The sequence below is a fragment of the Mus caroli genome, chromosome 9 (genome assembly GCF_900094665.2).
Source record: "Mus caroli chromosome 9, CAROLI_EIJ_v1.1, whole genome shotgun sequence".
Taxonomy (NCBI): domain Eukaryota; kingdom Metazoa; phylum Chordata; class Mammalia; order Rodentia; family Muridae; genus Mus; species Mus caroli.
In genome coordinates this window covers 105,457,662-105,474,977 of record NC_034578.1, presented here as the reverse complement: position 1 = coordinate 105,474,977, position 17,316 = coordinate 105,457,662, and the positions used below count along the sequence as shown (strand labels likewise).

At 39.0% G+C, this 17,316-nt stretch overlaps 1 protein-coding gene across 1 annotated transcript in view; it reads right to left on the bottom strand.

Moving 5' to 3' along the window:
- Positions 1–17,316, bottom strand: part of Smarcc1 (SWI/SNF related, matrix associated, actin dependent regulator of chromatin subfamily c member 1) — a 110,038-nt gene that overhangs the window by 47,901 nt on the left and 44,821 nt on the right. Inside the window, exons 13-19 of the mRNA XM_021171250.2 lie at positions 15,238–15,275; positions 10,126–10,247; positions 9,304–9,375; positions 7,303–7,416; positions 6,180–6,333; positions 5,303–5,416; positions 2,170–2,229 (exon numbers count right to left, since the gene is read on the bottom strand). Coding sequence (XP_021026909.1) covers positions 2,170–2,229; positions 5,303–5,416; positions 6,180–6,333; positions 7,303–7,416; positions 9,304–9,375; positions 10,126–10,247; positions 15,238–15,275 — 674 coding nt within the window. The remainder of the gene's footprint in view (positions 1–2,169; positions 2,230–5,302; positions 5,417–6,179; positions 6,334–7,302; positions 7,417–9,303; positions 9,376–10,125; positions 10,248–15,237; positions 15,276–17,316) is intronic.

Genomic DNA, 17,316 nt, shown 5'->3' with positions numbered 1-17,316 from the left:
AAAAAAAAAAAAAAAATCTGACGAGATGATATATTTCCCGAGTTGCATATAATTTTGATGTTTCTAATTAAGCATTTCCATTTTGACCTTATACAGTAACTTCAAACAAACAAACAAACAAATACAGAGGCCAGAGAGCAATTAACAGCTCTGGCTGCTATTCTAGAGGAAATGGGATCAATTCACACAGTATCCACATGGCAGCTCACACCTACCTATAAATCCAGTTCTAGGGTTTCTGATACCCTAACACAAACATACATACAAGCAAAACATCAATAAACATTAAAACAAAAACAACAGCAAACATATTAGCTTATATTTCTAAAACACACTACAAACTATATTCTTTTTTCTGCTATACATTCTACCTTTGATTATTTTAAATCTTGATATTATAATTCAAATATCGCTTATAAAAAAGATAAATATAAACAAAGGCATTGTCTTCCATATTTTTACCAAGGAATTATGCTTTAATAAAGGAATTTAAATTGATTTAAAAATAAAACCAAGGCTGAATATGGTGGAACATGGATTAATTCTTAGGTACCGGGAAGCAGAGACAGGCAAATATCTGACTTTGAGAGCAAAATGGTATACATAGTGGGTATCAGGAGAGTCAGGGCTATGAAAAGAAACAGGGTCTCAAAACAAACAATGCCAGTCTCAAAAATAGCCAGAAATATTTTTAGAAACAATCCCCAATAAAGCAACCCTTAGGGACAAATCTAAATTTTGTTTAGTCAAAATTCAATTCATACTGTTCTGAAGCTTCATCGTGAGGACATGTGAATAGGAATGCCTACGCATGTGCACAGAGACAAATATCAGTCAGGTTATATACTCCAGTATTGGTCTCCACCTGATTTGGACACAGGGCATCTTCTGGAAGCTGGAACTCACTGAGTAGCTACAATGTCTGGACATCACACTGAATGAAAAGCCAGGCATTTTGCTCAGCTGGTTAAAGAACTTGCAGCCAAGCCTGTGCACTTGAGTTCCATCCTTGGTCCCCATAAGGGAAGAACTGCCTTCCATGACATCTTTATGGCCCCCACACATGTGAAACACACTAACAAAAACAAAGCCCCTGGCTACCTCATTTCTTTCTCCTACTGTCGTGATTAATGAAGAGTGCTGTCACCAGCCCTTCTATTCAAAACTGTCTTACCTGATGGCCTACATCACAGAAATGAATTTTTTTTTTAACAGTTATGAAGGTTGGAGAAAAGGATTCTCACTGTGTACACTGTAGGCCAAGGTGCAAATAGGAAAGGACAGACAGAAACTTGCACTGGGTTCTGAGGCAAAGCATCCTATACAGTCTAAATGGTCTACCCTCTTGAATACGGGAACTACGAGTGTGCAAGACCATAAAATGTGTGTGTTTACATGCATGCAAGATGTTTTTTCATTGAAGGTTTTTAAGTTGTCCTATCTAATCATGGAAGGCATAGGACTTGCAATCTTCAAATGCTAGGATTAGAGGGTATATACCTGGAAACCTGCCTTTTAAGCTAGTGTTTGCTCTACATGAACTGCTTTTATGGGTGATGTTACTAGTAAACAATGCTGCTCAGGTAAGGAATCAACATAAACATGTTGATAATCCCTGCCTCCTGCCTAAAAGAAAAGGCAACCCCAACATAGGATCCACCTGCAGCAAAGAAAACGTACTGTTTACAGATATAGCAGTTCTCTTCAGCCTGCACAGGGTAAACTGTAGCTCAGGAATTCTTACCTCATTCTGTATTTACTATCCACTCATATTTTTGGTTGTGAGTCTGTCCTTTAATGTGTTAGCCATCTCTCCAGCCCCATCCACTAATCTTAAAGGTAGATGTGGAGGTCATTTACAACATCAGTGTGCAGACGGAACTGCTGCATTTTTCACCTAAAGTACAGTAATTTCTCCTTATAACACTAAATAACAAGCTATGTTTACTTGTGAGATGAAGCACACACTCTTATTGAATTACCATCTATGACAGATAGGGCTAGTCAAGAGTTCTGATTATGAGATGGGACCATACAAAGAGCTACCTGATTAAAACCAATACAAAAAGGCTAGACTAGAAAAGATTAATAGTAACAAAACTCCCCCAGAGCAAGAAGAAATTGACAGGCATCAGCTGTGAGCAAGGGCCACTGTCACTGTCAGCTTACCTCGAGGAGAAGAAGGGTCTCCTGTTCTGTCCACTCCCTTCCCGCACTAGCACCTTTACTCTAAAGAAACAAAGTCAGACATTATTTACTTGGTCACAAATGTATGCAAATGAGGCTCAGGTGGGATTTCTTTAAGCTCACAGAACTGATCACCAAGAGGAGTCCCCCAATAACTAAACATTCAAAGACTTCAACTTCAACACAAAGTCTGGCGTGCTTAAATATCTTGTTTTCATTAGTCACAGTTTATTTCAACTTTATAAGTTAGATATACAATTCTAAAATGCATTAATAAGATAAATCATTCATAGTTATACAAAACCAACCTACAAACCAGCCAGATGGCTCAGAGGGTGAAGGCTCTCCCTTCCACGTCTGACAGCCTGAGTTTGATTCTCCAGAGCTACACAGAACAATGACTTTTAAGAAAGTTCACCTGCTGAGCCATCTCTCAGCATCTTTGTTTCTTGGTGCTTTTGAGAGTAGACCTGACTTTGTTAGTCTCATATGCAGGACAATCAGCCTGCTGAGTGCTGGGGTACCAAGCTTGAGTCTATATGACAAGTTCTAGGAATGGATTTTCTCTTTCACTATTCTATTGATTGAAGAAAACAAATTTTAACCAAACCAAAAATTTATTCTATGTTGTTAATTTTTTACATAATCCTATGGTTGCTCCTGTATTTTTGTTTTTATGTCCAAGAACACTTAGGTACAAGGATTAGTCACCACATACAAGTTAAGATTATATTTGTACCATTGAACATATGACTATATATAATTTCACAATTATACTTCTTTAAATAGCTGTATAAGACTTAGAACATTAACTAAAATTTTGTCAGTCTATTTTCAATTAATATTTTTCCATATCACATAAAATGTACAAACTTTTATAACATGTAGTTCTTTTTCTCTCACATCCACACATCATGGAACTAAAAACTTACTGTTACTACTTGTATTTTGTGAAAATATCAAATGGTATGTCACTGCACAGAGCAAAAAAAAAAAAAAAAAAATTGTTCAGTATTTGATTCATGTATCAGCCTTTCAAGTACACTTTATTCATTTATTTCAGTTATAAAATGCTTTGGTAAATTATAACTGAAAGGGCTAGTCTTCCACACGGTAGTTAGTGCTTGTAACTCCACTTTGATCTGATCTAATGACCTCTTCTGGATGCCACAGAAACATAGTGCAAAAATGTGCATACACTCAGGTACATAAAATAAACAGGGCTGGAGAGATGACAGAATATAAGAGCACTCTCGAGCACATACCTTCAATTCCAGCACCCACATGATAGCTCACAACCATCTTCTACTTCAGTTCAAGAGCATCCAGAATCTCTTCTGGTTTCTGTAGACTCAATCAAAGCATTGACTGCTCTTCTGAAGGTTGTGAGTTCAAATCCCAACAACCACATGATTGATAGCTCACAACCATCTGTAATGAGATCTGATGCCCTATTCTGGGATGTCTGAAGACAAACTACAGTGTACTTACATATAATAAATAGATAAATTAAAAAAAAAAAAAAGAATAAGGAAGCCCAGCCAGGCAGTGGTGGCGCACGCCTTTAATCCCAGCACTCGGGAGGCAGAGGCAGGCAGATTTGAGTTTGAGGCCAGCCTGGTCTACAAAGTGAGTTCCAGGACAGCCAGGGCTACACAGAGAAACCCTGTCTCAAAAAAATAAAAACAAACAAAAAGAATAAGGAAGCCCAAATGAAGGCAGTAGCCAAACTGTCAGAGAAACATGCTGAGCTATTGAAGAGTCTAAAGACGGAGCCAACGGCACACGCCAGGTAGTTCAGAAAGGCAGGCATATTTGGAATGTTGTCCTACTGTGAGCCATTGCTGATTCCAATGTAAGTCTATCTGAGCTCATTTCTTTTCATACTGAGGAATTTTGTGTGGTGTTTGGCAATTGCTAGTAAAAATTTACAGACTTCTTAACATCTAAAAAGATCTTATTGTTAAATCCATGGATTACTTAATACAGATCCAAATGGGTTTTTAATTACTTTACAATATAATATTCTTTGTCCTCTGACATTTAAACCTAATGTAACATCAAGCGTGTTTCATGACTTTAAATTCAATTACTTTTATTTTCTTTTAAAGATTTATTTACTTATTTGATGTGAATACAATGTCGCTGTCATCAGACACAGCAAAAGAGGGAAGCAGATCCCATAACAGGTGGTTGTGATACTGAGAGCTGGACTCAGGACCTCTGGAAGAGCAGTCAGTGCTGTTAACCTCTTGGCCATTTCTCCAGCCCTCTTTCTCAGTTATATCTTTACCCTCCTTGTTTTGCTTTTATCATAGTTTTAAAACTATGCTTATTTTTGAATGAGGAGCATAATGTGTGTGTATATTTTTAAAGTAAGAGGACAACCTTGGGTGTGGGCCGTCAGTTTACACCATGGTTTTGGCAATGTCCCTTTTACTGTGTGCCTCTGTGTAGCCTCCTCCAGGCTAGTGGACCTGCTACCTTCATGGGTATTCTCCTGTCTTTCTTGTTGACAGAAGGTGCTATCACATCAGGGTTTCTGTGTTTGCTGGGGATCTGAATTCAGGTGGTCAGGCTTGGTCACAACTACCGTGAAATGCTAAGCCACCATGTCACTCTCTGAATGTAAATATTTTTATCACTTCTTGAATAATATTAGCCATTACACAGCCAATTATCAATCCTCTTCCTTACTTTTTTCTCTTTCACTCATATAAATGAGTCCTTCTGATTGCTGACAGGCCTCCAGTACTTTGTTCTTTCTGCTTAGCCTGCTCTGTAATCTCAATAGTTGGGTGGATCGCTGGAGGTGCTCACAAGGTCACTATTCTTACTATATGCTTTCATTTACTTTTCAACTTGCAGTGCCCTCACAAAACCCTGTCCATAGTTATCTAGCGAGTAAAAATTTACACACTTCTTAACATCTAAAAAGATCTTATTGTTAAATCCATGGATTACTTAATACAGTATCTATCTGCTAATCATACAAGTGACTGCTGAAAGGACGCCAGACCCGAGCAGACACCTTGCTGTCTATCGGACACTGGATGTGCTGTAAGAGAAAGCAGACAATCGAGCAGGAGGCTATGGTGGGTTCACAAGCCTTTACCTTTGCCAGTGTTTTCTTGGAGTAAATGTCAGTTCGAAGACCAAAGTTCTGCAAATCAATTGGTTTTTCCTTGTTCTTCTCAGGAAAATTTAACATCTGTTGAGCAGCAGGGACCTGTGAGGCAGATGACAAAATGACTGGATTTACTGTTTAAATGCAAAGGTGTACAAGTTATCTAAAAATTACTTCAGACTGGCTGATCATCTTAATCAGCTGGGCATGCTGGCACTCGCCTTTGATTCAGAGGCAGGTGGATGTTAACTGAGATCTATCTAGTCTATAGAGTGAGTTCCAGGAGTCCAAATTACATAGCAATGTCTCAAATATGAAAATTTATCAAAATAACCACTTTAGGCAAGTTTCCACAAAAAGAAAGGACAAAAAAATTTTAAGTATACTTCTATGGTAAACTGCAATAAATTCAATTTGGAAAACAAACAAAACAAAACAAAAAACCAGTTAATTCTGATGCAATCTTTAAATCAGAGAAGATAGGCAATTTTTCTGCTAATGATATATTCTCTTTGTCAATGAAGAGGAAATACAGTATGAATGTCCTATTATTGTTTTTTGCCACAGTAATCTTTTCAAAACAATGCATGTCTCCTTCTGAAATCATGAGTAAAGTTTTGAATAAGGGTTTTTAATGCCCACTTCCCAGACACAGACTTAATGACAACTCTCTGTATGACCTGCTTACTGCCTAGTGACACTGATGGCAAAGTGTTAATAAATGTGCTAATTTCCTAGCAGAAGGTCTTACCAATTGATGACACAATATTACCTTAAACACTAGGAGAAATGAAAAACAAAACAAGCCATCAGAAACCTACTGGTCGGCAGCAGCACTGGGACAGAGCAGTCACCACTAACTTACCTGAGGTGATCGAAGATGCAGCGGCACAAGCCCAGAGGGTGTGTCAGCTAACACATTGAAGTGAGGGGTGGGAGGAGGCCCCATTGCCATGGGTCGACTCTCTGGGTCAACTTGGTAGTTAACAAGACCCCACTGCTCTAAGAAGGCATGAACCCTGAAAGATGAAAACTTTTAAAATTATAATACTGTGACTAACTTTCATCTGTGAATCCACAAAAGTGCACTTAAGAAACAAAACAGAAGGACGAGAAGATTTTCTCTGCAGGCTGCAAACAGCCAAGTATGTTAGCACTGTGTTAGTGAGAACACACAACCTGAAGACAACGTCAAATGATGGCTATGGGTGCTTGGTTCCATCTTGAGGTAGTACTACTGTGTAGCTCTGGCAACTCACTGTAAGGAACTCTGCTTGTCTGTCATTCCAGGGCTGGGATTAAAGGCATATACCACCATGGCCATCAAATAATAGTTCTCTTAATGCAGGAAATACAGAATAAATCCTCTCTGTTCCAAGATGAAAGAATTGATTCTCTGACCCAATACAGAGAATAAAACCCAAATTTAAATATTGTTCTGGGATGGTATATATACTCCCACCCAAATCCCTTGTTATTTTATAATCTGGCCATAAAAGATATAGCCGGGCGTGGTGGCGCACGCCTTTAATCCCAGCACTCGGGAGGCAGAGGCAGGCGGATTTCTGAGTTCGAGGCCAGCCTGGTCTACAAAGTGAGTGCCAGGACAGCCAGGGCTATACAGAGAAACCCTGTCTCGAAAAACCTAAAAAAAAAAAAAAAAAACAGATAATCTATGAAACACAGATTATAAAAAAACACAGAATCCCTGTAAGAATGAGCTCCCAGTTAAATTGGTCATAAAGGTAAGCTTTTTCAGAAAATCCAATTCCTTCCCCAGAAGTCACGTCAGGCTGTTCCTAACTGCCTCTCCGCTGGTGCCTGCTCAGGAGAGCTGATGCATTTCTCTAACTGCAAGCTTAACCCTTGCACACATGATGCAGGTAAGTAGGAATAATAAGAACTTAAAATACAAAATTGGCTAGATATAAAAGCAGTAATGCATCTTTAAGCACCTACAGTACAGGACAGAAGTCAAACATTTTTACCTCATCACAGCACACACATCTCCAGTCAGGTTTCGTCGGCAAGCAGTACTGGTTAAATATTCTTGAGGGTTTAGACGGTATGTGTCAATCATAAAATTTCGATATGCCAAGTATCTAAAATACAAGGGCAAAATTTATAATGTAGACATACATCTTTGGGTAAAATATTACCGAAGCCCAAAGTAAAAATTCTTGACAACTATAGCCCCCACCCCAAAAGACAGTAATATGCAACAACACTGACAATGTACCAAATATCAACAATTCAAATAAATTCATAATGAGTAAGATGCAAAACAAGTATACAGCCAATGTAACGTGAACATCTGGTCTTGGTTGCTAAGCAGTGTTCTCCATACCGTGTGCAAAGGAGCTTACCTAATACTCCAAATCACTCTATAAGATAAAGTCCACCTGTTCATTTACTCAAGGACACTGACACACAAAGCACTGTTGTCTTGAACTGGGGGCTAGACAATGATTCAGCCAAAACTCAACATCTCAGCTCTGTTATCTCGATCTCTGAATACTCTCACTTCTCATTGAAGAACTTTGCTCTGACACAGCAATATGCCCTCGTCAGACCACGACCACAGAGATCAATGCAGGGCAAGACAAGAGCACAAAGGAAACTTAGGAAAATCGTCACAGCAGATTCTACGGCATACTGGAGGACTTTGGTCACAAACTTGTCTTACAGAGTGTTAAGGATCATGACATCTACCAACAATTTTTTTAGCTAAAAAGCAAAAGAAAAGTCTGAAAACAAACAAGGGCAACTATGTAAGAGCAAAAAGACTACTGAACACGCATGGATAAAAATGACTCAGTTACAAGATGAAAAAGGCTAAAATAGAAAAGTCTAATTTTAAAAGAGATGACTCTCCAAACCCTTAAATATTTAAAAACATGGAAAAAAAATCAATACAGGTTTTGAAAGTCCAATCTGGATTTAGGTGACTCCAATACATCGGTATTAGGTTAGCAAGCACTATCTCTGACATCAAGACACAAAATCCCTAATTAACATAGAAAAATACAAAGAGAGTATATTTATTGTTGCCTATGCTATACTTTACATGGAATACTATTTAAGTCAGTTCTCCTCTAAAACAGGGTAACTGCGAAACAATCATATCATGGCACTACATGCTAGCAACAGAAAAAGATTACTGTTCCATGAAGGACAGCTAGGCCTGATAATACACTTTGATCCCTGCACTCAGGAAAGAGGAATGCACATCACTGTGAGCTCACCTAATGTACACAGCAAGACCCTTTTTTACAAAATAAAAGGGCAAAGAAACAAGCAAACAAACAAGAATTTAAATACATACATACAACAGCTCACAAAGAGTAGACAGATATACTTCCTGAAGAGCAAACTCCTTCCTGTTTATTTCTAATCCAAAATCAAAAGCTAATGCTTTAGAAAACTTAACTCAGTTCAAGTGCAGCTGAATAATCCTATAATAAGCTTGTAATTAATAATCTATCAGGAAGATAAAGATTTATTACCTGCCATATCATTATATGAGAATGTATGCAAATCCTAACACACATAGAAATAATTAAAAGCTATTATGAGAAACCACTAGTAAACACCATTTATTACATTCAATATTTAAGTGCTAGGACTGACATACACATAATCTGAAATTTAGGAAGAAAAAAATATTAAAAATTACTTTGAAGTTAAGATGGTGGAAAATGAATGATTTTTTAGTGGTACTCACGAATTTGCAAATTAAAAGAAACAAAAAGCAAAAACAACCAGTGGGAATTGTGGGGAGAGGGCTCATGGACTTGCTGCTGGTCTTGCAGATGACCCAGGTTTGCTCGTAAGCTTCTACAGCTCCAGCCTCAAGTCTCTCTTCTGTCCCTCACAGGCACTGCACACACGTGGTTCACATACACACGTAGACAAAACACTTAGACATCAAACCAAACCAACAAACTCATGCTGTGAACATAGGAAGTTTTATAAACCACTGGGCTCACATTTCAGGGGTCTTGGATTTGTTCTTTCCATTAAAGAACTCAGGAAGTGCGCGCCGTTCAATGACGTGAATACTGTAAGAAAAGAAGGAGGCAGATGGTTTTGAAAGAGCATTGAACCCTACAGCAGAGCTAATACACTCCTCACTTCTCAAAGGAAAGCTAAGAAGCTGCCGGCTGATAAGACTGGTTGTACTAGACAACGTTCTTTACGTATGAGAGGAAAATAACACCCTTAAAGCTTTATAAGTGATAGAGTTTTCTAGGAACATTGGTTCAGATCTGTAACACCAACAGCTGATACAGTCAAGACTGACAGAAGTCTGGTGTTAGTATGCAGTAAAGCACAAGACCCAGTCTCAAACTACATTATAAATGTCAGCATCCATTTTCATAACACTAGGAAAATAAAAAGGCTCAAAATGAAAAGACCTTTGGAAGCTGTATAGCAGAAAATTCGACTACTGAGTTCAGCAACACGATGATGAAGTCAGCCATCATAGCTATTGAGGTTTCTAAACACTAGGCTGTCATCTTGTGGCAATCCGCAACCCTAACAGTATTTCACTGTTACTTCTTAAGTATAATTTTGTTACTATTATCAATCATAATATAAATATCTGATATGCAACCCCCAAAGGGGGTTGAAGGACTCACAGGTTGAGCACCACTGCATGGTAACACAGTAAGAAGAGCATGCTTATAAAGATAGCTGCCCATGCTGTCTATTGGGGAGACTGGGAAGACGGTAAACGCAGATCTGATGGGACGGTTAAGTGTTTCCACCCCTTTGTACCATGCTTAAGGTGTTAAAATCCCACTTACCAATTATAATCAAACCAGGATGCATAGCTGGGAATAATGATGTGATTGGTCTGTTCTGTCACGTTGTCTTCACCCGGGTCAACTGAGCGACTTGGATCACCTTTGCTGGGATCTTCATCTTCCTAAAAAAACAATGTGTTGTTCACAGCGAGAACAGACAAATCACACACAACAGAGGTCAATGAAAGGTAACATCCAATCTGAAGGACTAAGAAAACAATTCTCAAGTATAAACATTTATTTCTAACAGAATAAAAGTGGAGAGCTGAAAACAACTGTACTTTTCCCTTATCAAATAGAATGCTAAAATTAACTAATGACAAATATTAATTATCATATAAAAGTAACACTAGTTCATTCAAGAATTGATACATGTATCAAATCTCTCTTCACAAGAGATTTTTAATTTTTTAATCGTTACAGTAAGTGTATGCTGGCATGTGGGACATGCATTCAGTGTCTATCAGGGTGAGAGGAGTTTTGAGTGTTAACCCATGGGTGTTGGGAATCAAAGCTGAATCCTCTGGGAGAGCAGCCAGTGCTCTTAACCCCTGAAGACTCTGAAGCCCTTCACAATAGTGATGACAACTGTGACCATACAGTTTCAGGGTCACAAATCTCAACTACAAGTAAGGATACTAACATAACATAAAGATTGCTTTTATTCTAAATACTAAGTAAGAGTACCTACGAATAGCCCTATATACCTTAACTCATTAATTCCTCATAATGATGCAAGAGTTAAAATAGCAACTACTGAATATTTCTGTACAAAAAGAAAAATACACAGAAGCATTGAATTATAAACACATCACATGTCCAGGAAGCACAGCTAAAGGGCCTATACTAGAAGTTACTTGGCTATTAAAACTGAGTTTTGTGATAGCCCTTTCATCTCAGCAACTGTAAAGACCCAGGCAGGAGCATTTATGAGTCTGAGGCCAGCTTTATGTACACAGGGAGTTCAAGGACAACTAGGGCTACGGAGGGAAGGCCCCACATGTCAGAAGAGACCCAGTCCTCCAACTTTTTCTCTCACAATTGCAGGCACACATACTCTATCCATAGCCTGTGTTACATACTTAGACCCTGTTCCAATCCTACCAGTTTAAAATGAAATTGTTCAACTGCATTAGAAATTCTTTTACTGATATCTCTTCTCAGAGCAAACCTGACCACAGACTACACACTGTAAGTTATATTCACATTCGCAGATGTTTTATAATTGTTGCCCTTTACTTTCTTTTTTGGGTTCCTTTTTCCTTGTTAGCAGGAGTGGAAGGTCGAGGTCAGAGGTCAATGCATTGCTAGCTCCGCCCCTCTACCTTTCAGTGGGTCTGGGAGTTGTAGAGCTACTGCTTTCGTTAGCTAAGCCACCGGACAAGCCATTTCCAGTAAGATAGATCACACCTTCAAAAGATAGCTTAAAGCTTCTATTCATGACTAGAATAAATGGTTTTTAATCAAGAATATTACGGAAGCTTGGCATGGTAGCATGGTATCTTTAATCCCAGAATGTAGGAGGCAGAAGAAATTTCTGAATTTGTTAACATTTCTACATAATAAAACTCTGTTACTATGTTCTACACAGTAAAGTTCTTGGCCAATTATCAACTTTTAGTGTGTGTACATGTGTGTAAATATGCACATATTTATATAAATGCTGTGAGTGTGAGCAGGTATGTGTCTAAGCACAAAATTTACATAAAGTATCTTCCTCTATCAATGTGTGGCTCATTCTTGAGCAATGGTCACTGAATGAACCTGAGAGGCCCTGATCTGACTGTGGTGAATGGGCAATGGATGAGCTTTGTGGGTAGAAAAACCTCCACTACCCCAACCCCAGATCTGGAATTCAGGTCCCATTACTGCTGCCCCATGAGGCTCTGCTGTGGGTGCTGGGGATTGGAACTTAAGCAGCAGTTACTTCACAAACTGAGCCATCTCCTCAGCCCATTACTTATAATTTTTAAAGTTATGAAATGTTTTTCTAAATATTTTGAATCTATATTCTTTCCAGAGACTGATTTTTTTTTAACCTTGATTTGACCAAAATTTCCTGGGCCATACTACTTAACATGCCAGTACATGTCAGTATATTCCTAAGATGAATTTTTATGGGCTGGTGAGAAGGCTCAGTGGGCAAAGGGGTTTGTCTCTATGCCTGGAACCTGAGTTCAACCCTAAGTAGTGACTGTAACAATTTGTCCTCTGACCCTCATTATGTAACCTACATGTCTTGAGTGTACCCACAAACACAATAAGTAAAGTAAGATCAATTTTTAAACAGGTGAAAATTGTAAGGCAGCAGTGTATTAAGCCGTTTATTCCAGCACCCAGGAAGAAGAGGCAAGGGAATCTCTGTGAGTTAGAGGCCAGCCGAGTCTGAGTTAACTTCATGAGAGCCTTAAATTCTCTGTTGTTAACAGAAAAACCCTGTCTCAAAAAACAAGAGAGAGAGAGAGAGAGAGAGAGAGAGAGAGAGAGAGAGAGAGAAGGAAGGAAGGCAAGCAAGCAAGCAAGCAAGCAGGCGAGCTGGCTCAGTGGTTAAGAGCACCAACTGTTCTTCTGAAGGTTCTGAGTTCAAATCCCACCATCCACATGGTGGCTCACAACCACCCATAATGAGATTTCACACCCTCTTCTGGTGCATCTGAAGTCTGTACTTACATATAATGATAAATCTTTAAAAAAAAAAGGGGGGCTGGAGAGATGGTTCAGAGGTTGAGAGCACTGACTGTTCTTCCAGAGGTCCTGAGTTCAATTCCCAGCAACCACATAGGGGCTCACAACCAGCTGTAACGAAATCTGATGCCCTCTTCTGGTGCGTCTGAGGACAGCTAGAGTGTACTTAAGGACAGCTAGAGTGTACTTACACATAAATAAATAAATAAATAAATAAATAAATAAATAAAACTACCTTTAAAAAATGAAATTTGATGTACAAGCAGAAAGTACTGGATAGTATGGTGGAGAAATTATTATCCATTAACAAAACCGATTCCTCAAAAGAAGGAAGCTAACAAAAATATTCTCAGTATTAATGTGCTTATATTTGGGTTTGGTTAAACTATGTCTGATGAATCAATTATGACCTAAGTTTTTCCCCTTGGAACAAGGAAAAAATGCCTGCCACCAAGAATTTGAGTCCTGGAAGCCTCATAGTGGGAAGAGAGGCTCTACCCATGAAAGTTGTTCTCTAACGTACAGACACACGTGACATGGCAGACATGAGTATACACATGTAGAAAATGTAATAAAAAAATCAGTATTTCCTTAATAAAAGCCAGTGATTGCAATGAACCCAACCAGAAAACAAAAGTTTATTGAAGAATCCACTGATTCTTTTCGAGGGAGAAGAGGTCCTTCACTGTATAGGTCTGGTTGTCCTGGAACCTCAGAATGTATACCAGGCTAGCCCTGACTCTGCCAAGGCCAACACGTATCTGATTCTTTTAACTTTAGTTACATGAGTTTGGTATGGTAACATCACCTAGAGAACCTGTGCTCACGATTTCGGATGAGTCCAATGTCAGCTTGAGTCACACAGTGAATGAGAAAAGCCCAAGATTCACAAGACTCGGGCTTTCAAAAACAAACCCTATTGGGCCTTTAATCCCAACTCTTGGAAGGCAGATTGGGATCTCTGTGAGTTCCAGGCTAGCCCAGTCTACACAGTGAGCTCAAGGACAAATAGGGCTATGTAGAGATCCTGCTTCAAAACAAAAAACAAACAATCAACAAACAAAAACAATCCACCTTTCAAAAAATAGTTAAATTATGACATGTTAAAATCTTCCCATAAATGCATAAAACAAAAATATGTAATGTTAAACATTACTTTGTAACATTTCTATTACAAACAGACTTAGGAAGTAAAAAGTCATTCCAAGAAATTTTGCTTTCTGCCAGGCATGGAGGTACATGCCTCTAATCACGTAGAAGCAGGGGGGTGAAGGGTGAAATGCTATCTCAAAAAAATTAAAACCAGTAATAAAATATTATGATAACCATTAATAGCTAAACATACAAGTGGGACTGAAATTAAGCCCACCTGCTTTTTTTTTTTAAAGAAGCAGCCAACCCTACTTGTCATCTAATGCTTTCAGGATCAGTGACCAGTAACATTGCCCAAGAAAGATTAAAAGTATCAACAGCCAACTTCAGCTGCAGTCTATACTACACCCTTACAAACAGCAGGAAGGTAACAAAGTCAAGGCTAGGCACCTATAGTACTAATCTGAACCAGCACAGTCGGCTATGATTGCTACTCTGTAAACAGGGAGAGGACGGGACTAAGGGTTATACCCTGTGAGGTGGTCCTGGAAAATGCTAAGGCTGTTTTCACTGAGACTTCTGACTAAGAAATACAAGGATTGCCAGGTGGTGGTGACACATGTCACTCCTACCACTCTGAGGCAGAGGCAGGAGGATCTGTGAGTTTCAGGCCAGCCTGGTCTACAAAGCAAGTTCACAAACAGCCAGGACTACATGATGGACAAGCCCCGTCTCAAAACAAGACAAAACAAAACAACAACAGCAACAACAAAAAACCAAACCATACCACCACAATAACCCCCCCCCCCAAAAAAAACAAGAACAAAACCAAAATTATCCTCCCCCAATATAATTATTATCAGGGAGTATGAAACTTAACTGGATAAAGAAATGTAACTGTATGTGGTAGTTAATGACAGCAATCTTAGCATCCTGAAAGACAGCCATGAAGTTCAAGGCCAAGGCCAACTGGAAAGTTTGAAACACTTGAGAAAATCAAAAACAGAAACAAAAAACAACCAAAACCAAAACCAAAATCAAAACACCAAAACCAAAACTAACTAGGTACAGGAGTGTACGCACAAGCCTGATCAAGAAATTGAAATGCTACAAGACAAGGGATGGACTGGGGGACCAGGTCATGCCTAGTGCATGTGCAAGCCCCTCAGGTACAGTGAACAGTAGTCAGGAGGGACAAACTGGGTGATCAATAGTTCAAGGACATCCTGGGACACAGGTCAGTTTGAGGCCAATCTGAACATACACAGTTCAGCTTCTGCTCAGTGCACATGACTAAGAATCTTCTCTCATTTCAGGCCTAAATAAACTTTTTACCTTTCCTCCTGTTGTAACTGCTTCTTCATCCTGCTCATCTGCAAAATTAAAACAAGTTGTTTTAATGATCACTTTTGCTTTTTGAGTTATGCAGAATCTTTACACTTTACAAAACTGGTACTCGACAGAGAAAATAAATAATAGGCATTACTAACAAATTCAAAATAAAGAAATAGTCATTCTATGTGAATGGAGAGAGACAAATGGTCATACCAACTTTTAAATAAATGGTAAGTTCATAATTTCTACAGTTATAATGCTGGTATCACAATAAAGATCTTATTAATAACAAGATCTTTTTTGTTTTGTTTTGGTTTAGGATTTTCGAGACAGGGTTTCTTTGTGTAGCCCTGGCTGTCCTGGAACTCACTCTGTAGACCAGGCTGGCCTTGAACTCAGAAATCTACCTGCCTCTGCCTCTCAAGTGCTGAGATTAAAGCCGTGCGCCACCACTGCCCGGCTGATAACAAGATCTTGTAAGAGATGTGATGAAGAACCGGTCTCCTGGGATGGGTAAAGCCGAGGAAAAGTATTAGTGACTAAAGGAGACGCGGTGGCCCAGGTCTCTGACCCCAGTATTGTGAAGAGATGGGTAGATTCCAAATTTGAGGCCAATGTGGGCTACTTGACAACAAAAAGTACATGCCTACTGATGACAGCAGGTCTATGACCTGAGTGTTGATTATAGAATAAGAAAAACCTATAGAAAATGCATTAGGGAAATCAAGGGCTGGCTCTGCAGTAAAGAACTTTGTATTATTGCAGAGGACCTAGGTTCAGTTACCAGCACCCAGATGGTGGATCACAACTATCCATTAACCCTTTTCTAACTTCTAAGGGCACTGAACACACATGGTCTATATCAATACAGGTAGTCAAATATTTATCAAAAAAAATTTTTTTTCTTATTTAAATTTTAAGCAAAGCCAGAAGGTGGTGGTGTACACCATTAATCAAAGCACTTGGGAGAAAGAGGCAGGAAGATCTCTGAGTTCTAGGCCAGCCTGGTCTACAGAGTGATGAACAGAAATGAAATCATATACAAAAATCACTTAAATAAAAATTACAATAAAATATAAAAAAGGAAATGCACAAAAGTATCTGATGTAGCCAGGCATGGGAGCTCACACCTTTAACCACAAGGGAAACAGAAGCTGGCCAATATCTTATGAGTTCAAGGCCAGTCAACAAAATGAAATCCAGATAACTCAGGGACAACAGCATCTGAAGAGAAGAGAAGAGAAGAGAAGAGAAGAGAAGAGAAGAGAAGAGAAGAGAAGAGAAGAGAAGAGAAGAGAAGAGAAGCAAACCAAAAACAACAACAAAAAACCACCACCACTGCCACCCACAACAACAAAACGAAACAAACAAAAGTGATGGCGGCACACATCCTTATTCCCAGCCCTGGGGAAACAGAAGACGGATCTCTGGTCTACAGAGCTAGTTACAGGATGCCTTGCATGCACGTGGGTTTAAGCCACCCCCCGCCCCTCCCAGAAAACCATTCTTTGACACATCTGAGTAACTAAGACAAGTCCTGACACCTCACAGAAACTGACATCACATGAGAGACATCCTTATCTTGGATCCTAATTCATGCTATTAAAAAACTGTGCTATGGTTCTCTGAGTGGGCAAACCATACCAATTTGCTTTTTTTTTTTTTGCTTTTTTCCAACTCCTCAAACATAAAAGAAATAATATAAATTTATATAACTATATAGCAGAAGGGAATCATGTGCCCTTGAGGGGTGGCAGAGACGGCTCAGTGATTCAGAGCACTCAGAATACTCGGGTTATATCTGAAGCAAGCACACAGCAGCTGACAGTCGTCTGTAACTCTAGTCCCAGGGAATGTGACAGGCACTGTTTAAATCTGAGGGCACTGTACACATGGTACACAGACATACATTCAGCCACATACACATCAATAAAAATTATTAAACTTGAGAAAAATACACTTAATAGGTCAAAATGCCCTTGGCATCAAGGTTCATATTACAATGAGATAGAAATGAAGCAGGACAGCAATATTCAAAGAAACTAACTCTCCAAAGGACAGCAACAGCAGCTTCAGCTA